Genomic DNA, 21883 nt, shown 5'->3' on the forward strand with positions numbered 1-21883 from the left:
CTAACAATGTTTCCCGACTTTTAATAAAAATACGCGGTATAAACAATGAAAAAACGCCACATTACTCTTCATGAATTAATACTTTTATCATAAAAAGTGAATTTTCAAGGACTTTCAAGGACCTATGATAAATCCAAGGACTTTCAAGGCCTTGAAAACAGAGTTTCAAATTCAAAGACTTTTAAGGACCGTACGAACCCTGCTGTAAGCTATTATTTCTCATTTTTTCATATTTCATATTTTTTATATTTCAGATACTGCGCGGAAACAGGCCTTTTCGGCCCACCGAGTCCGCGCCGCCCAGCGATCCCCACACATTAACACTACCCTACACACACTAGGGACAATTTAAAAAAAACAACATTTTACCCAGTCAATTAACCTACATACCTGTACGTCTTTGGAGTGTGGGAGGAAACCGAAGATCTCGGAGAAAACCCAAGCAGGTCACGGGGAGAACGTACAAACTCCTTACAGTACAGCACCCGTAGTCAGGATCGAACCTGAGTCTCCGGCGCTGCATTCGCTGTAAGGCAGCAACTCTACCGTTGCGCCACCGTGTCGCCCATTCATTTGCAAATTCTCACACCATCCATCTATATTACACATAATTTACAATGCCCAGTTTGTCTTTTGGGATGCAGGAGGAAGCAGGACCACCTGGAGGAAACCCACATTGTCAGATAAAGAATTTGCAAACTTGGTATGTACAAGTATCAGGATTCAACTCTGCTGTGAGACAACACATCCGGCTGCTATGCCTGTAGTAAAAATTCTGAAAGCTATTCTTTATTCACTTACTTTTTTCTTCTGTGGTGGATTTTGTGGTGTACAACCTCCCTCTGTCATACTGTCCCCATTAATCCCTTTGCCAAAGTTGATCATCCCATCCTCAGAGCAGTAATAACCAGTTCCTTCTGGAAATGATAGCCTGGTATCATCTTGAAGCATTTTCAATTCATTTGCCCTAAAACCACCTCCTATCTCCAACTGATGCGAGGGTGTAAGATCCCGAAGATTGGAATTCAATGGAGAGAAATTTAAACTCGGTTGTTCTGGGCTCTTCATCCATGAAGAGTACACAGAGCCCATTCCACTGTAAATAGGATCTGATTGGCTGTTTGTGTCAGTCCGATCATGGTGAATAGGGCAATCCAAATCTTTGTGCAACGCACGCTGCTCGCACAATTCAAATCCCGCCTGGAGTTCCGAAACAGATTCAATGCCACTGTTACATTGGTTCATTTCTGTTCTGCTCCGTGGGCTAACGTCTCCAATAGTCTTTACATCATCAAGTCCCATTTCCGTTACGTTGGAGCTCGTTAAAGAATTCAGTGCTAAGAGGGAGGATACTTTGTCAGAAATCTGCAAATTAAAAAGTTAATAAGTTACTTTTAAAACTTTTCACTTTAAATTCAATGCTATTTATAGGAAAGAATTTAGGAAAGGATGTATTGAAATAAATCAGTTGTATATTACTAAATAGGAAGGAGAATGGTTTGGCATTTCAAGATGCAATCTTGTGACACCCAGCCTAAAAAGACTACTTGATATGCACAAGCAGTTTATGGAAAATCTTTTAATACTGGGTGCCTGAAAACTGCTTAACATGTTTGAGGCAATGAAGGAACAACATTCCACAAAAGGATTGAGTAAGTTTGATCGGAAAAAACCCCAGGCATCAGTGACGATTGACAGCATTGAGACCACGTCAGTTCCGCTGGGCAAGAGCAAAGAAATGAAATAAAATAAAGGAAGATATTTTGCGTAAGGCAAAGTAACAGCTCAAAGTAACAAATTTATCCATTCCTTTGTGGAGTCTAATGGTACCCTAAAATGTAATGTTGAGTGACAGAACTTGTTTTCTTACAAAACCAAAAACCCACGGTATTTATCATTGTTAATGCAGTAAAATAAATTACACTAAATTACCTCTTGAGTATAATTTCTTCGCTTAACTTCTGGGGAACTTTCTGGTGACGAAATGTTCTTTAGATAGGGCAAAGGAGAGAAGGGCAAATTAAAATACAAACAAAAAATATTTTAAAACTGAATTGAAAAACTTAGCTGTTTTACCGAAAAAATACTTTCTATTTAGTAAAGTATTCTGCTTCACAAATCATATTCTCTTTAATGCTAAAAGACAATGAAATTCTAGATAAACCACCTATTTAATTTACATAATTAATTTTAACCTTTTTGATGTGCCATTTCACTATAGCCAAATTATCATTGGGAGGAATCACAGACGAAAACACTTATTAATTTGGCTTATAGAGTCATAGTTATACAGTGTGGAAACAGGGCCTTCAGCCCATCTTGCCTATACCAACCAACATGCCCCATTTACACTAGAAGGTATCACAAAATGCTGGAGTAACTCAGCAGGTCAGGCAGCATCTCAGGAGAGAAGGAATGGGTGACGTTTCGGGTCGAGACCCTTCTTCAGACTGATGTCAGGGGGCAGGACAAAGGAAGGATATAGGTGGAGACAGGAAGATAGAGGGAGAACTGGGAAGGGGAGGGGAAGAGAGGGACAGACGAACTATCTAAAGTTGGAGAAGTCAATGTTCATACCGCTGGACTGCAAGCTGCCCAAGTGAAATATGAGGTGCTGTTCCTCCAATTTCCGGTGGGCCTCACAATGGCACTGGAGGAGGCCCATGACAGAAAGGTCAGACTGGGAGTGGGAGGGGGAGTTGAAGTGCTCAGCCACCAGGATATCAGGTTGGTTTACACTAGATGCACCTGCCTGCATTTGCCTATATCTTTCTAAGCCTATCTATCCTAAGTTTGTAATTATCCAAATGTTTTTTTTAATGTTGTGATAGTACCTGCCTCCTGTGGCAGCTTGTTTCAAAAAACCGACCACTCTTTATGTAAAAAAGTTACCCCTCAGGTTCCTATTATATCTTTCCCCTCCTCATCTTAAACCAATGTCCTCTTGTTCTTGATCCCCTTACCCTTGCTAAGATTGTGCATTTACCTGGTCTATTCCTCTCATGATCTTATACACCTCTATAAGATCACCTCTCATCCTCATGTGCTCCAAGGAATAATGTCCTAGCCTGCTCAACCCCTCCTTATAGCTCAGGCCCTCGAGTTCTGGCACCATCCCCTTCTCTGCACCCTTTCAAGATGAACAATATCTTTCCTATAACAGGGTGACCAAAACTGAACACAATACTCCAAATTGGCCTAACCAATATCCCGTACAACCGTAACATAACCTCCCAACTTCTATACTCGATACGCCGACTAATGAAGGCCAATATTCCGAAAGCCTTCTTGACCACCCTATCTACCTGTGACGCCACTTTCAGTGAATTATGTACCTTCAATCCTAGATCCCTCTGCTCTACAACGCTCCCGAGAGCCCTGCCATTCATTTTGCAAGTTCTGCCTTGGTTAGACTTCCCAAAATCCAACACCTCACACTTATCTTTTCTAAACGCCACTAATCATTCCTCAGCCCACCTGCCTAACCAATCAAGATCCTGCTGCAATTTCTGACAACAATCTTCGCTGTCTACAATTCCACCTATTTTAATGCCATCTGCAACCTCATCCAAATCATTGACATTGATGACAAACAGCAATGGACCCAGCACCAAACCCTGAGGCACACCTTGTCACAGGCCTCCAGTCCAAAAAAGACCTCCTCCATCACCCTATTTTTCCTTCCATGAAGCCAATTTTCTGTCCAGTCAGCTAGCTCTCCTTGGATTCCATGTGATTCATCCTTCCAGCCTACCACTAAGAACCTTGTCAAATGCTTGAGAATTGTCTTTGTACTTGCTTAAAACAAATTACATCTCTAACTTTTCCAAATTTGGAAGTAATCAACCTTAAATGTTGACATTTTCTTTCTTCATAGATGCTGCCTGACTTGCTGGTTATTTCCAGCCTTTTCTGATTTTAATTCAAGATTTTCAGCATCCACAGTATTTAGCAATGGACGCAGGTTGTTGTTATCACTTTCCTCTGTAGAAAGTTGTTTATTTCAATGTCTATATACTAAAACTCAGTCAGTCCGTCAGTCCGTCCATCCATCCATCCATCCATCTATCTGTGATTTTGCCAAAACGGTAAACCGTTGCGCCACAATTTTTGCACCACCTTAATCACCACTCTCCCCGCCAGTGCCTATAATATTTTTATTTAAATTGATTGTATATTTTTTAAGCTACAGAGGTTTTAAAGTTAAAACATTTCCTTTCTAACCGATTTCTTGAAGGTCTTCAGCATGTGACGTCACAATGGGACCCTTACGCCTGTGCGCCGTGCCCCCCCCCCCCCGCCGTACAATTCATGCAGATATATTTATAAATATATTTGTATGTATGTATGTATATTTCTATGAGAGACAAGTGGAGCTGCAGCCAAAACGGTCAACCACAGCACCACAATTTCAGTACCACCTTAATCACCACTCTCCTGGCGACTGTTTATAACAAGTTTTATTTAAATTGGTCTTACATTTTTGAAGTTAGAGACATTTTAAAGTTTAAAACTTTCATTTCTAAACACATTCTTTCAAAGAGCTGTGCGTCTGACGTCACCACAGAGCACACACGGCCTCTCCTCACTCGCACAAACAAGATGGACGCCGTTAGCGGAGCCGCCCGCCCGCAATCAGTGGCTCCCCTCTCCTCTCTCCCCTCACTCTCCCCGCTCTCCCACACCCGGGGGACACGTCTCCGAGCAGGAGGGAGATGGTCGGACTGATGGTCCACTCATCCTTCCCTTTCGTCCCTTCAACCCACGGCGTCCTCGAGTCCTCGCTCCCACCCGGGCCCAGCGCCCTGCACCGTTACCGCACACAAGCGGGCAGCTTCTCCTCCTCCTCCTTCAGCGGCCGCTTCCTCCCATGGCGGCGTCGACCAGGGCTGCTGCCACCGACGGCCCCGTCGCGACTTCAGAAAGATGGCGGCCGCTCTACTCCTCCTCACGCTCCGCCATCTTGTGCGCGCCTCCCGCCGCGCCTCTCTCCTCTCGCTTCTCTCACCCCCCCACTCTCCCAGACTCGCCGCCGCCCGTCTCCAGTAGTCGCACCTCCGTTGCCCGACTCGAGTAGTCCGGCGCTCACTCCTCCTCAGTAAGTGCCTTTCGCCGCCAACGGCTCCACGGAGGGTAGTGGACGTGAGGGCCGAGTGGGTGGGGGTAGGAGGGGGGTAATGGTGGGGGGAGGAGAGGGGGAGGCGGGGGGGGTGGGTTAGGAGAGAGAGGGGGTGGTGGGGAAAGGGGGGGTGGGAGAGAGTGAAAGTGGGGCTGGGGGAGGAGAGAATGGGGGGGGTGGGGGGGAGGAGAGAGTGGGGGGAGGAGAGAGTGGGGGAAAGGGGGGTGGGGGAGAGTGCGGATGGGGAGGAGAGAGTGGGGGAGGGGGAGGGTGGGAGGAGCAAAGAGTGGGGGTGGGAGGGAGAGTGGGACTGGGGAGGGGGTCAGCGGGGGAGGGGGGGAAGAGAGTGGTGGTGGGGGGGAAGGGGGACAGTGGGGGTCAGGGAAGAGGAGAGAGTGGGGGGGAGGGAGTAGGGGAGGGAGGGAAAGTGGGGAAGGTGGGTGGGGGAAGGGAACAGTGAAAGTGAAAGGGGAGGAGGGGATGGGCAAGGAGGGGGGTTGGGGAGGAGAGAGGGGGTGTGCGGGGAAGGGGGTAGTGGTGGGGGGAAGTGAGTGGGGGTGGGCGTGAAGGGGACAGTGGGGGTCAGGGGAGAGTGGGGAAGAGGGGAGAGTGGGGGAAGGGAGACAGTGAGAATGGGGGTGGGGCGAGTTGGTGGAGGGGAGGGTGGAGGAGAGAGGGGGGGTGGGGGAGCGTTTGAGTGCGGCTGGGGGAGGAGAGAATGGGGGTGGGGGGAGGAGAGAGTGGGGAAAGGGGGGTGGGGGAGAGTGGGGGAAAGGGGGGTGGGGGAGAGTGAGAGTGGGGCTGGGGAGGAGAGAATGGGGGGGTGGGGGAGGAGGTAGTGGGGGAAAGGGGGTGGTGGGGAATGGGGGACAGTGCGAGTGGGAGGGAGAGTGGGACTGGGGGGAGGACAGGGTGGGGAGGAGAGAAGAGTGGGGGTGGGGAGGAGGAGGGGTGGGGGGTAGGGGACAGCAGGGGTGGGGGAGGGGGGTGGTGGTGGGGGGATGAGAGAGTGGGGGTGGGGGGGAAGGGGGACAGTGGGGTCAGGGAAGATGGGAGATTGGGGGGCAGGGAGGGGGGGATAAGGGAGATTCCGTTGGGGGTTGAGAGTGCTACACCAATACAGGAGAGACTTTGGGTCCAGGGCTCCTCAGTCACACCCTCTCCCCTTCCCTGTACCCCTTCTATGAGGAACTAGGTCTAGTAAGATATAATGGGTTCTCCAATCATTGTTGTGGCAATACATTATCATTGCTTATGAGAAATCTTTTTTAAAAAGGTACAAGCACAGATAAACAAACAATTGACTTTGTTCCGTCTGTAATGTGCGACTGCTTAGTTATCGAAGATGCAGGTTGCTCCAGGTCTAATATTATCAAGCCAAAACAACTGAGCCAATTATTTTTTTTAGCGCCTGAATATTCCATATTTAACAAAACATAGAACTTACTTCAAACTGCAAGCTATTTCCATGAAGGTGGGGTGTTACAGGTGTCACTGGTGAATAAACAGGTTTCAGGCCATTTCTACAAGATTCATCCTCTATTTTTCCCTTAGTTGGAGTACTACACAAAGAAGGATCTGAGGCAGTGATATCAATAAATGGGGGAGTTGTCTGTGGAGAAGGGACTGGAGTGAAGAGCTCGGGTAGACCAGAGTCTGTTAGATGGCGTAATCTTCTTTTCTTTAACGGGGTAATCAATTCTGCAAGGTAACGACAAAAAATGAGAGCAACAATGCACCCCTCTGAGGATAAACTGTGATTAATGTTAAAAGTTTTTTTTAAATACACAAAAAGACCAAACTATACAAAGATGAGTGGCAAGCCTGGACAGAATTTAAAACAGCTAAAAATTACTAAATGTTTAGCAGGGAATGAAGAAAAGAGCTAGCTTGGAATATACAAATATTTAGTAAGCGTTTCTTCCGATATAAAAAGAAAAGTAGGTGAGCGTTAGTCCACTAGAAAGCGAGTCCAGAGAATTATTAATGAATAAAAGGTGGCAGATGAACTAAACCAGCAACAACCTTCAAGTAACATCCCAGAAAAGCTGGAAATCAGAACGGAGGAACTCAAGAAAATTTACAATAATCAGAGAATCTGAAGGATTTCCATAACTAGATCTCTTTGTCCCATTTATCCTTTTGATTCCTGTCAATTTAGTGCATGGCCTTGCACTTGACCACATTAAACTCTATTTGCCAGATTAGAGATTAAAATTTAAAAAATAGGCAACCACTTTCCAGGGATTATACCACATGCCTCTCAACAATCAGCAGGAAATCTTATTGAAACATGCAAGATAATTAGGGGATTGGACACATTAGAGGCAGGAAACATGTTCCCAATGTTGGGGGAGTCCAGAACAAGGGGCCACAGTTTAAGAATAAGGGGTAGGCCATTTAGAACGGAGATGAGGAAGAACTTTTTCAGTCAGAGAGTGGTGAAGGTGTGGAATTCTCTGCCTCAGAAGGCAGTGGAGGCCAGTTCGTTGGATGCTTTCAAGAGAGAGCTGGATAGAGCTCTTAAGGATAGCGGAGTGAGGGGGTATGGGGAGAAGGCAGGAACGGGGTACTGATTGAGAGTGATCAGCCATGATCGCATTGAATGGCGGTGCTGGCTCGAAGGGCTGAATGGCCTACTCCTGCACCTATTGTCTATTGTCTATTGTCTATTGAAATGGGAGACAAATCACAGAGAAGCATTAAAGGATTAGAGCTAGTAGGGCTTTTAACCTCACCATTAACTGGGATCACCCAAGTGTGAAGGTTGGGATAGGGTGCAGTTTTACCACATCCAGGAAGCTTTTGGTGTCAGACAAAAAAGACAGCCAAGTCAATGAGGTATCATGGATGAGCACCATCCATTTGAATAACCATAACTTGGCACGTTTCCAAAATAGTTATAAAACGGGATAAGAATAATCGGGTAATATCAGCAATTAGGAAATTCATTGTTTATTTCTAAGGAAATTAAATATTAAAGTAGCAAGGATACATTTCATTTTTGCAGGGCATTGATGAGACCACGTCTGGGGTATTGTTTACTGTATTGGTTTCCTTATTTAGGGAAGGATGTTCATGTGCTGAAGGCTGTTGAGTGAAGGACAGATTGGCTTATGAGGAAAGGTTGAACATGCTAGACTTGTTCCGGAGTATGAAAGAGTGAAAGGCAACCTCACTAAAATATACAAAATCCTGAAGAATTCTAAATGGGAGGATGTGGGTGAATATAAAACCAAGGGTCATTATTTTAAAAATATGGGGTCGCTTATTTCAAGAATAGAAAGAATGCAAATCTTTGGAAGCAGTCTTCTTAATCCTACATTATTGATCCTAAAGACCCAAACAGCTTTTGGTGAAGTTCAGATATTTGTGGAGTCTGACCAGATGAGGAATCATATCCATTACAATTTTGGATTTATTTGAATCAGGTTAGTATGTTATGAAATTGCTTTGTAAAATGTGACATGAAGTTACAATACCTGTCAAACAGCAATTTCCACTGAGTGCAGCTGTGCCTGGACTGTGAGTTTCACCACTCATTGCTGGACTCAGGGAGCCATCATAGGAAGTTGAATCAAAGGCATCAGCAACCGTTGAAGTCTCATCCTCCAAGGCTTGTTTTAACCAACGCTTCACAAATAAATATACCAATTAGACGCTATTCGTACAAAAGCCTAAATTAGAATTCTTATTTTTTCAGTTTTATTACTCTCAGGTATCACAAATTTATGAAAAAGGTTGCCTTCATAACTACTACTCAAGAGTCTTAATCGTTTAGATTACAAATTCACTCACCCTGAATATTTTGCCATTGCCTCGATGAAACTCAATGTCTTAGCAATTCTTAACAACACCTTCTGTCAAACATAGTGAATTCTGATCTATGTTGTAAGCGAGCTGTTATTATCACATTAACTCAAAAATAAATCTACACTATCAAAATTTAAAGTAAAATCGTTACCTTTTTGCAAGATCCAACCTTTGGTTCCAAAGTTTCTTTCCGACGTCTTCTCTCTGACAAGAATGGCGAGCAAAATCGAATATAGTGCTTAGGGGTTGTATATATATGAGGACTGTGTGCAAGGCCAGGTAATGAATTCAATTGTGTAGCAAGAACTTCAGGATCAGTTGTTATTCGCAGAGGTCTCTCTAAAGGGCTGTCAATTAGTTTACCAGCCTTCTCATTCAACCATTCAGTGACCAAGTGCTGAAAATAAAATTTAAAATTATTAACAATGTCATAAAACTAATTCTAATTAATTTTAAGTTTAAAAAAAATATTTACTTCCTAATTTTTCACAGGGGTGAATATTTTTTTTTAAAGCAGGAAAGGTACTTTTTTATCTATTGGCAAATTAATGTACGTAAATCCGGTTGGGGGGGGGGGGGAGAGAAGCTTGGTGGGACAAAATATAGTGGGAAAATTTAGCTAATAATTTTTTTTTAAGTGATTGAGAATAGAGAACACATTCTTACCTTATACTTACAATGATAAAGGAAGCAATCATTTACCCATTAGGCCCATACCAGTTCCCATAAGTCCCATGCCCAGTTTCATTTTCCCAGTACCCCTGCAACTTATTCTCACACACATTGCCCATCAAAACCCCTTTGATTCTCTTTTCCATGAAACTACACCAAGTTGTTTAGACAACTACCACATCAACGTGCCATGAACTCATAATCCCAACACCATTGCTAGAGACTTTAGAATATATTGATAATATATCCTCAGACAATATTAAAATAAACAAGACAAATGTAGACAATTTAGATAGATACAAACCTTTTTTGTTTTGGGGTATTTAATTGATGTTTTATTGATGGTTGGTGATGTTGTTCCAGTTGATTCTTCCGTTATTACTGTAGTTGTTTCCACTGCTGCTGCTGCTACTACTGCTGCTGGTTCTACTTCAATTGTTTCTTCATCCATGTTGGTATCACATGACTTAGGTGCAGTCTCAGCAAAAGGATTTTCAATTTCATTTTGTTGGACATCAACCTCTGGAGAAGATGGAGGAATGTCAGAGCAGGTACTAACAGTTCTGTGTCTCCGGCGTTGCTGTCCTATATGGGTCCTACTGCGAGAGAAGCTTTTCCTCTGTTTTGTTCGGTTTATCTTGCTGGGATTTGGCTTAGTTAAGACTTCTTCCTTCACTGATTCCTTAAGGAACAGATAAACATGACATAGAATTAATAATTTATGCACCCATCCTTGGGTGAATTAAAAATCAAATTTCAAAAATCAAAAACATTTTTGGCTAAGGTTTTATAACATTTACAAGAGATAATGAGATTAAAAAGTGGGCTGATTGTGATGATATCTCATATTTTTTATTGGATTCTTGCACTTTCCAGCACAGGACTGTTTTCAATCACAGAGCATAAAGCGTTGGAGTAACTCTGCAGCTCAGGAAATATCGCCGGAGGACATGGATGGGTGATGTTTTGGGTCAGGATTCTGAAGTCCTAATCCAAAACGTTGCTAATCCATGACCTCAAGAGGTACTGCATGACCCACTGAGTTACTCCAACACTATGTTTTACGGAAGATTCCAGCAACTGCATTTTGTTGTGCCTCTCTTCTCATTTTCAATCATAACTCACACCTGAGTTAATGGCAAAAAAAACAATTAATAATTAAAAATCAAGGATTGAAAATGAATCCCAGGATCGTGAAAATAGCTAATTTAGGTGGGCAAAATAATTAATTCAGGTACAAAAATAAACCAGGTTTATCAATAAAAAGAAAAATCAAAAGGAAAGAAATACTTCAAAGAAAACAAAAACAGGCTGATAATTTAGAAGATCAATTTAGAAGTAATGTGATCAAGAGTTCATGGCTGTCATCATTAGACTCCACAATCATAAATGATAAGAAATCAGGGACAAATATGATAAATTCAAAAGAGACATCGATTAGCTTTTGCATATTTCTTTGAAACCTGCAGCAATAAAAATGCAAGAATAAGACTGAATAATTTAAATGAAACCCATTCCACGTTTGATTGGCACTAAATAAGTAATTACTACATTATTATGGCACTCTTAATTTCCATGAAAAATGATATGGCATTTAATCCAGTAAAAGTAAAAAGAAATATTAAGAGCAAATGCTACTTTGTATGATAGAAATAGCATTAACAACCAGCAACACATTAAGATTTGAAGCATACAACTTACCTTCCATCTCCTGAGTTTACTTTGCATTTTCATAAGGAAATATATCATTAACAATGTTATTTTTGCAGCGTTTAGTCCAGTTTTTCTTTGCCTTGGAGAAATATTATTTGACCATACCTTTTATTTGAGACATTTTGATCAAGCTCTAGCAAGTACTCAGCAATCAATGCATTTGAAAACAGTATTTTCAGTGGACAATCAAAGACTGTATTGAGAATTGACATAAATAGATTCTTAAGTTGCTTCTTGCAATTATCAAGGATATGGCATCCTGATACATCTTTAAGCTCCAGTTATTTGGATGGGGTGTGGACGAGGGTGCTGTGTTCCAAGAAAGATGATGTGGCTCATTTTCCACTGGCATAACAGAAGGTAGATCCCTTGTAGACACAAAATGCTGGAGTAACTCAGCGGGTCAGGCAGCATCTCTGGAGAGAAGGAATGGGTGACATTTCGGGTCGAGACCCTTCTTCAGACTCAAGGTAGATCCCTTTCTGTGTCAAAGCTTTTCAGTGATCCTATGGTTTCTATGAATGCATGGTATCAGTATATCAGAAAAATGACATGACAGAGTGGAAGGATAAATTCTAAAAAGAGGAAACCAGACAAAAAATCTTTTGGGAAAACAAAGAAAATTAAGGACAAGAAAAAGGCAGGCCATTTTTTTAAAGCTATCTCTGACTCCCTGCCATTTGTACAGATTTAAAGTGGCAGCTGTTAAATCCTCAATCCTTGGCAAAGGCCTCAATACTAATCCCTGGGCATTTAGCTTTTACTAAACTGCTAGAGCTTCATTCACAACCCTCTTATCATTTCTGTTGCAATTACAGGTAGCATGATGACCACCAATGAAAACTAAAAAAAGTTAAGGGTGATTATGAAACTGATCATGTGCGAATATTAAATAAAATGTGAACATCAAAAGTAAAATTAAACTTGAAGTCAACAATTCAAAAAAAGTAGGCATTGAAAGATTCCAGGAAATGACATGATAATCATGTCGCACAGGTATAATAAATATAAATTAATTATTCTTCATATACATGGATAAGACCAGTGTCTCATGTCAAAGTCAATTTTTTGGTAGTGGAAGAATTTTTAAATAGTGGTTCTTAAGGGAAAAAAAAGAGAAAATAAAGCAGTAACTGACCATTTCTCTAACCTCTTCAGTTGGTATCCCTACGTTACTTAGAGTGGCTCGCAAAGTAGTAGCAGCTTATGCATAAAAAAGTAATCTAAATGCGATTTTTGATGGTCCTAGAGACGACTTAATAAATTAGTATCCAGTGGGCCAAATGGCTGAATTTTAGGACGTTAGACGTTATTGTGAAAAATTAGTAATGAATCACTTGTATAATAATGCTAATGATAGGCAAAGAGGGAAATGGCATAGGAAGCAGATTTGTTTTGCTAATTTACTGCGAAGGAAGAGAAATAATATACCTGAATGGAATCCGAGATGGGTACTGCTTGTGTTTCTTTGCTGTCCAGTTTAAAATCTTTTGCTGTACTGATTCGTTCCAAAGCCTGTTCTCTTCTTTTCTCCCTCTTCTCCATCTTTGCAAATGCTTGCATGATAGCTTCCATTTTTCGTTCTTCCCTTGTCTGTTGAAATAGGATGAAATTAAAAGATGTGAGCCAAATGTATACCAAACTATATTAATATTAATATTTTATTGGATCCACATTTTCTTAGTTTGTGACCAATAATGTTTTATGAACACAATTTAAGAGACATTATCTTCAGTAGCATAAACATAAATACATATTAAAGTGGATAAAGAAGCAACACATTGTTTTTTTCATTTTTTAAATTAAATTTTAAGCTTTAAATTATAAAGGGAAATCAAGCTGTGTAAGCATACATGCAAATGGATAAATCTTAAGTTCCAGTTTTATGTAGCCATCAGTTCTATCTTTGTGTTTCATAAACTCTTTAGAATAAATGTCAGCTTTTCCATTCTTTCGGAAATTGCTTTCTCTTATATATGTAGATGGATCACCACCACAGATCTAGCTTTAAATGTTATATTTAAAAATAACCTATACACAATGTGGCCCTGATGCTTCCAGGAAGTATGGGAAGTGAGAGGTGAAAATAGGAGACAAAGGATCTGCTGAGCTTAATGGGAGAACCTCAATACTATTTTTGACTTCTGCCCCAAATTCAGCAACAAGTTATGGAAGTAGAGACAATGAATGATTTCAAAGAGAAATGGATTGGCACTGGCGGAAAATAAATGCATCGGATTTTAGGGATAGCAGAATGGAACTGACCGTGGCTGCACACAGAAATTGCTTGGATTTGATGAGCTAAATGGACACTTCAATGCTATATCGACTTTGCATTTTAGTGTTTTAATACATTAGAACTGATTGAGAATAAAACTGACAGACACTCTGGCAACATGCATTTCACTGGAACAACTTTGTTTCCAGCCTAGTCAACTGAACAAAGTCCTCATTAACATTGTGCGGCCTTTTAAATAAACTGAAAGAGCTGTCCCAAAGACTTTTCAAGGAACACCTATACAGTCAGACTCAATCATCTTGCCTCAATGACAACACCTCAGATGGCTCCATCCCAATTCCTGGATACATCCTGTCCCACCGGCAGGACCCATTCACCACAGGTGATGAGACTGCTGATATAATTGGGAAGGAGCAGTCATGGGAGTTCCCAATATTGCCTCTGGTTTTCATGAAGTCTCACAGCATCAGATCAAATGAGGTGAGATGAGTAAGGAATTAAAAGTATTGGAGATGAATGCATGAAGTATAAGAAGTAAAGTAGATGAGCTTGAGGCTCAGTTAGAGGTTGGTAGATATGACATTGTGGGGATTACAGAGACGTGGCTGCAGGTGGATCGGGCCTGGGAACTTAATATTCAGGGTTATACATCCTATAGAAAGGACAGGGAGGTGGGCAGAGGAGGTGGGGTAGCTCTGCTGGTGAGGGGCGAAATTCAGTCCCTTGCGAGGGGCGACATAGGGACTGACGAGGTAGAGTCACTGTGGATTGGGTTGAGGAATTGCAAAGGCAAGGAGACACTAATTGGTGTTATCTACAGACCCCCAAATAATAGCCTGGATGTAGGGTGTAAGTTGCAGCAGGAGTTAAAACTGGCATGTATCAAAGGTAATGCCACTGTGGTGATGGGGGATTTCAATATGCCGGTAGACTGGGAAAATCAGGTTGGTTCTGGGCCCCAAGAAAGAGAGTTTGTAGAGTGCCTCCGAGATGGATTCTTAGAGCAGCTTGTAATGGAGCCTACCAGAGAAAAGGCAATTCTGGATTTAGTGTTGTCCAATGAACCAGGTTTGATAAGAGAACTCGAGGTAAAGGAACCGCTTGGAGGTAGTGATCATAATATGATTAGTTTTAATCTGCAATTTGAGAAGGATAAGGTTAAATCGGAAGTGTCAGTGTTGCAGTTGAACAAAGGGGACTATGAAGGCATGAGAGAGGAGTTGGCCACGGTAGACTGGAAAGGGATCCTAGCAGGAATGATGGTGGAACAGCAATGGCAGGAATTTCTGGGCATAATCTGGAAGACACAGGATCATTTCATTCCAAAAAGGAAGAAAGATTCTAAGGGGAGTAGGAGGCAACCATGGCTGACAAGGGAAGTTAGGGATGGAATAAAACTAAAAGAAAAGATGTATAAGCCAGCAAAGAGTAACGGGAAGCCAGAGGATTGGGAAACTTTCATAGACAATAGACAATAGGTGCAGGAGTAGGCCATTCGGCCCTTCGAGCCAGCACCGCCATTCAATGTGATCATGGCTGATCATTCTCAATCAGTACCCCGTTCCTGCTTTCTCCCCATACCCCCTGACTCCGCTATCCTTAAGAGCTCTATCTAGCTCTCTCTTGAATGTATTCAGAGAATTGGCCTCCACTGCCCTCTGAGGCAGAGAATTCCACAGATTCACAACTCTCTGACTAAAAAAGTGTTTCCTCATCTCTGTTCTAAATGGCCTACCCCTTATTCTTAAACTGTTGCCCCTGGTTCTGGACTCCCCCAACATTGGGAACATGTTTCCTGCCTCTAACATGTCCAACCCCTTAATAATCTTATACGTTTCGATAAGATCCCCTCTCATCCTTCTAAATTCCAGTGTATACAAACCTAGTCGCTCCAGTCTTTCAACATATGACAGTCCCGCCATTCCGGGAATTAACCTAGTAAACCTACGCTGCACGCCCTCAATAGCAAGAATATCCTTCCTCAAATTTGGAGACCAAAACTGCACACAGTACTCCAGGTGCGGTCTCACTAGGGCCCTGTACAACTGCAGAAGGACCTCTTTGCTCCTATACTCAACTATAGGACAACAGAAGGTAACAAAACAGGCAATACGGGCTGAAAAGATGACGAACGAGGGGAAACTGGCCAAGAATATAAAGAAGGACAGTAAAAGCTTCTTTAGATATCTTAAGAGTAAAAGAGTAGCAAAGTCAAATGTGGGTCCCTTGAAGGCAGACACGGGTGAAATTATTATGGGTAACAAGGAAATGGCAGAAGAATTGAACAGGTACTTCGGATCTGTCTTCACTAAGGAAGACACAAACAATCTCCCAGATGTACTAGAAGACAGAGGATCTAGGGGGGTAGAGGAACTGAAATAAATTTTCATTAGACGAGAAATAGTATTGGCTAGACTAATGGGACTGAAGGATGAGAAATCCCCTGGGCCTGATGGTCTGCATCCCAGGGTCCTCAGGGAGGTGGCTCTAGAAATAATGGATGCATTGGTGATCATTTTCCAATGTTCAATAGATTCAGGATCAGTTCCTATGGATTGGAGGATATCTAATGTTATTCCACTTTTCAAGAAAGGAGCGAGAGAGAAAACGGGGAATTACAGACCAGTTAACCTGACTTCGATGGTGGGAAAGATGCTGGAGTCAATTATTAAAGAGGTAATGACGGTGCATTTGGATAGCAGTAAAAGGATAAGTCCAAGTCAGCATGGATCTATGAAAGGGAAATCATGCTTGACTAATCTGGAATTTTTTGAGGATGTGACAAGTAAAATGGATGAAGGGGTGAAAGAGTTAATGGCTATTAACTTAGCATGATGGGATGCTTGGCCATTGTCTGCAAACCTGCTTGTATGCTTTTGGGGCTTCTATATTGTTGAAAGTGGAGGAATGCTAATTGCTCATAAGGATGTGTCTGATAGCTGAAACTTACAATCCTTGGAAACCACAGAAATAATAAAATGGTAGAATGAATAAACAGGATCAGCCTGAACTTTGGGTCCTGAATAGCTGATGTTTGCAAAATTGCACCAGGCAGGATGTAACTATGTGATTCCTAAAGCTTGAATGCCAACTTCGACAGTATATCCTGTTATGCCTGGGAAGAATGTCTGGGAAAGACGATGGACAATGCTCTCACTAAGATTAGGATGTGGGTAACTGTTGACTACTTGTGGGAGTGTGTAAACAAGACCTTCTGTAGTATGATAAGGATTCTTACCTTCGACTAATGACTTATTGTGTGGAATATTTTATGAGTGTAGGGTGTCAAGTATATTGTGTTCGATCCAGTTTGTGATTGATATGAAGGAAATGTTGTGTTAAACATTCTTACTGCAAATTCTGGATAAAAATGCTGCGAAAATGCTGTATCTTTGAGTGGAAACACGGGGAGTGCCAAGTATGGTCATACACCCTTAGCACTGGTCCCCCCACTCCCATCTGATGATAATTAAAGCTTTGCTTGGTTTACCTTTAACTGTTTGTGTTGTTGTCTGTTTTAAGAAACAAACGTTTACGGGGAGCCAGTGGATGTAGTGTATCTAGACTTTCAGAAAGCCTTTGATAAGATCCCGCACGGGAGATTGGTGACTAACATTAGAGCACATGGTATTGGGGGTAGGGTGTTGACATGGATAGAGAATTGGTTGGCAGACAGGAAGCAAAGAGTAGGAGTAAATAGGTCCTTTTCAGAATGGCAGGCAGTGGCGAGTAGAGTGCCGCAAGGCTCTGTGTTGGGGCCGCAACTGTTTACCATATATATTAATGATTTGGAAGAGGGAATTAGAAGCAACACTTGCAAGTTTGCAGATGACACAAAGCTGGGTGGCAGTGTAAACTGTGAAGAGGATGTTACGAGGTTGCAGGGTGACCTGGACAGGTTGAGTGAGTGGGCAGATGCAGTATAATATAGATAAATGTGAGGTTATCCACTTTGGCGGCAAAAACAAGGAGGCAGATTATTATCTCAATGGTGTTAGGTTAGGTAAGGGGGAGGTGCAGCGAGACCTGGGTGTCCTTGTATACCAGTCACTGAAAGTTGGCGTGCAGGTACAGCAGGCAGTGAAGAAAGCTAATGGCATGTTGGCCTTCATAACAAGAGGATTTCAGTATAGGAGTAAAGAGGTTCTTCTGCAGTTGTACAGGGCCCTGGTAAGACCACATCTGGAGTATTGTGTATAGTTTTGGTCTCCTAATTTGAGGAAGGACATCCTTGTAAATGAGGCAGTGCAGAGTAGGTTCACGAGATTGATCCCTGGGATGGTGGGACTGTCATATGAGGAAAGATTGAAAAGACTGGGCTTGTATTCACTGCAGTTTAGAAGGATAAGAAACGTATAAAATTATAAAAGGACTGGACAAGCTAGATGCAGGAAAAATGTTCCCAATGTTGGGCGAGTCCAGAACCAGGGGCCACAGTCTTAGAATAAAGGGGAGGCCATTTAAAACTGAGGTGAGAAGAATTTCTTTCAGCCAGGGAGTTGTGAATTTGTGGAATTCTCTGCCACAGAGGGCAGTGGAAGCCAAATCACTGGATGGATTTAAGAGAGTTAGATAGAGCTCTGGGGGCTAGTGGAATCAAGGGATATGGGGAGAAGGCAGGCATGGGGTATTGATTGGGGACGATCAGCCATGATCACAATGAATGGCGGTGCTGGCTCGAAGGGCTGAATGGCCTCCTCCTGCACCTATTTTCTATGTTTCTTTGTTTCAAATACTAGCAAGGAAATTCCCTGGCAGCTATCTACTGTCATCACAGATGATGAACTGTGCTGAACAACACTTGGAGGCAGTGCAAACAGTAGCAAACTCTGTATGGGGACTTTCAAGTCTTTCACCAAGAGTGGCTTGGAAACACGCTGCCCAAATGTTAAAGGGCATAGCTACCCAAACTGTGCGAACCATCAAAAGATACAAATCTCCTTGACCTTGTCCCCACCAATGTATCAGCTGCAATTACATCTGCCAATGATTGAACTGACATTACTGGGATTACCTTGAGAGATGTCCTTCCTTCAAATGAGGTCAATATCAGGTTGTATGAATCTACCACTATACTAAATGGAGTAAACCGTATAAATGAGGTAGGTCAAAACAGAGCTATTATGTGGGATTGTGTAGTATATATACAGTTGCGAAACTATCCACAATCTGTACTTCATATCTGGGCATACCACGTATGCCAGGGTTGATGAGCAGAAAGTCATGTCAGGAGCAGCAACAGGAGTAATGAAAAATTATTGTCAAGAGTTTCTACTGGGCTTCATAGAGAATCACCCAATTGTCCAGCAAAACAAGGACAAATTCAGCGTAGTTAATTGCTCACTTAATCTACTCAGATATCAGAAAATCATTAGAAGTTCTCCCATTATTGTGGTACGGTTTATGTGTTATAAGTGGGGAAAAAAAACAATTCTTGAAGAGTACTTTAACATAATGTACCACTGTTCTAATTATAGTTGAATAAGAACAATTTCTGAATTCCGCCATTTTTAATCATTTTCATATGCACAATTCTCATGCAACAACTCTAATCATTACTGTTTCAAGCATTTGGCAATAAAAATGGCACATTTATGGCACATTACATTTTTAATGAATTTTATGACACAAAAATGGCACAGTCTTGCAAGTTTTTTAGGGTTTTAGAAGTACTGTTGGGTGACACTTCGGAGTCCTATCATTATTATGTACTTATTTTTTAGGTCCCAAATTTCATGTCTGAGTTTTTAATTCTGTCAATTATGTTTCCATAACCTGAATTTAAGCCATTCTTGATACAAATCTTATATCGTAATTGTAACAGCAACAATTTATACATGTATGAAATGTATAATATGTTATATAGTAATTATACAACAGTATTACATCTGTAATTATTTTACATGCACATGCAAAGAAAAAGTAAACTGAGAACATGGGTTGTGTGATAATAATTACATATCAAGCAATTATCTATCAGTCACCATCCCAATTTTAAATATTGCACCATACAGAAAATCTACGCAGTGAACAGTCCTGGACCTGATGAGTTCCTTTTATGTACACATTCTTTGTCAGAAAAAATGCTTCAATTTATCTCAGCATATTCGTTATTGGTTGCAGACTAATTTCTGCATCATGCTTGCAGTTTATTCCATCATAGTATAAATTAGTTTAAAATAAAATCATGGTATATAATATGCTACGAAGGTTTTAATTCTGCAACACACTGCTCAGAGTGCCTGTAGACAAGGTTACCACATCAGGAAAAAAATCAGAAATACTATCCAATCTGTTTCCATTTCAACCTGTCACAATATGGGAATTCAGTATTACTCGTTTTTCTCCAGATAAGGAAAGCTTTGGAATACTGTCTGAAGAATGCATAAATTAGACACTTTGCTCGAAATAAAGAATGCAATTAAGATATCTACTTAATAGATATCTACTTTGTTAATATGTGTTTTTAAGAACTATTGTTGAGCATATTAGAATTGCTATACCATTACTCAATGGAAAGTAAAGAACAACAATTAACCCTGGTGGTAGAAATATGGGCAAATGGGATGACCAAATTCATGGATAAAGAATTATTTAAGATGTGAAGCAACTGAGCAAAAGTTACAGAATGATTTGCTCCATTGATATCTTTACTCCAGTCTATGCACGCAAGAAATGCTGAAAAATAGCCTAAAATCTCAAAGTGCCTATTCTTCTAGTTAACTTTTGGAAATCACTTTAAAATGATAACTGCCAAACCTATGTACCGGTTTGAAAAACAAAAGCAGTCATCTGAATAAAATCCGCGATTTACGATTCCATAAGCAGCATTGCAGGGCCAACTGGACTGCCATACATTAATGCAAGACCTGCAGCAATAGCCAACAAATAGATATCAGTCTTTCAGTCCTGAAATCTGACTACTGACTTTCATTGGGAGCTCATCAGGCAAACAAAAATCCTACAGAAATGCAATAATGTAGCCCTAGTGTACAAAGCAGCCACATTTAGCAATCAATTAAAGCTGTTTTTATGCCTGAAGTCTTTTGACAGCATGAAACAGCTATTTGCCTGTCAACTTACCATCTTTCTTTTTCTCTCTGCAATCTGCTCCTCAGACTCCATCTCTACTTCATTGCTAACTGGAGGTTTTTCTTCTATATCCTCAATAAAATCTGGCTCCTGCAAGATGGAAATGACTGCTTTACATGATCTGCACTACTCTCTCTACAGATGATGGAATGCTATAATCTTGTTATATTAGTCACTACTGGGGTATATAGCTGACCATAAAAACAAGATTACTTACTATTACAAGTGTTACTACAATTTTACCTGATTGTTAGTCAAAGAAACCCTGAGGGGAGACAGTTTCCTCTGTTTGTTATCCAGTGCCTTAGCTTTGGTGGCCATTCCTTCAGTGTCGGAAGAAATATTTTGATTTTGAGCATCCTTTTCTTTCAAGCTGTCCTTTTCTTTCTTTCCTTTTTTTCTTCTTGTTTCATAACCAATGCTGATGTTCTCAGTTGGCTCCAAATTTTGATTGAGGACGGGACAATCAGGATTCCCTTTCAGACAGGCACAATCCACTTTATATTTGCTGTATGGAGGAACAAACATTGAAACTCTGGTGCACATTAGGAAAAAAAATCAACCTATTCAGTAGAAACAGAGGCAATCCTTCGAAATAAATACCAGATTATATTCAATAATGCAACTGCAATAAACTAAGAAAGCTCACAAATATCACTCATATGTTCACACTTGGAATGTACTTTCAATATCATTTGCAGAAGTGTACAATTGGTTTAATTTCCCCTCACCCCCTTTACGTTATCTGTTCTGTGGATCTCTCAGGAAATTACTTTCTTTATGCCTCTTTGTACACATTGTTAATTTTCCCTCAGTTTCTTCACTTTTATGTGCATCTCTGCTCCTTCTAACTATTCGTTTTTTATTTACCTCACTGTTTCTTTCCCACCAACTTCAGCGATGCACATATTTCTCACTGCCTTACATACACCACTGTTTTCTCGTGTCTCTACTTCTTTCTTGCCTCTTTATTCCCTCTCATTACATTTTCACTAATTCCCACACTTTGTCAATTAAAAAAAACAAAATCTTCTTACAGGTGCTTTCACAATGACAAATTTTCAAAAACAAAAGGCAGCATTATTGGTGTGTATTAAAGAAAACAAGCACAGCTCACAAATCATTGATGTATCTTCTCAACATTACAGTAAATGTTTAATTTATTAAAGCACAAATGTATCCCTTAAAATAAACATTTGTAAGAACCATTTTTGTCCATATCATTTTGCTCATTT

At 41.2% G+C, this 21883-nt stretch overlaps 1 protein-coding gene across 7 annotated transcripts in view; it reads right to left on the bottom strand.

Annotated features, from left to right (window-relative positions):
- kmt2e (lysine (K)-specific methyltransferase 2E) overlaps positions 1-21883 on the bottom strand; it is a 109433-nt gene that overhangs the window by 14594 nt on the left and 72956 nt on the right. For all 7 annotated transcript variants that reach the window (XM_078419684.1, XM_078419686.1, XM_078419685.1 and 4 more), the window contains 8 exons: positions 20892-21156; positions 12749-12910; positions 9909-10286; positions 9084-9329; positions 8602-8752; positions 6567-6820; positions 1933-1989; positions 802-1365 (listed from right to left, as the gene is read on the bottom strand). In XM_078419684.1, coding sequence (XP_078275810.1) covers positions 802-1365; positions 1933-1989; positions 6567-6820; positions 8602-8752; positions 9084-9329; positions 9909-10286; positions 12749-12910; positions 20892-21156 — 2077 coding nt within the window. The remainder of the gene's footprint in view (positions 1-801; positions 1366-1932; positions 1990-6566; positions 6821-8601; positions 8753-9083; positions 9330-9908; positions 10287-12748; positions 12911-20891; positions 21157-21883) is intronic.

This window comes from Rhinoraja longicauda, chromosome 23, assembly GCF_053455715.1.
Source record: "Rhinoraja longicauda isolate Sanriku21f chromosome 23, sRhiLon1.1, whole genome shotgun sequence".
NCBI classification, from domain to species: domain Eukaryota; kingdom Metazoa; phylum Chordata; class Chondrichthyes; order Rajiformes; family Arhynchobatidae; genus Rhinoraja; species Rhinoraja longicauda.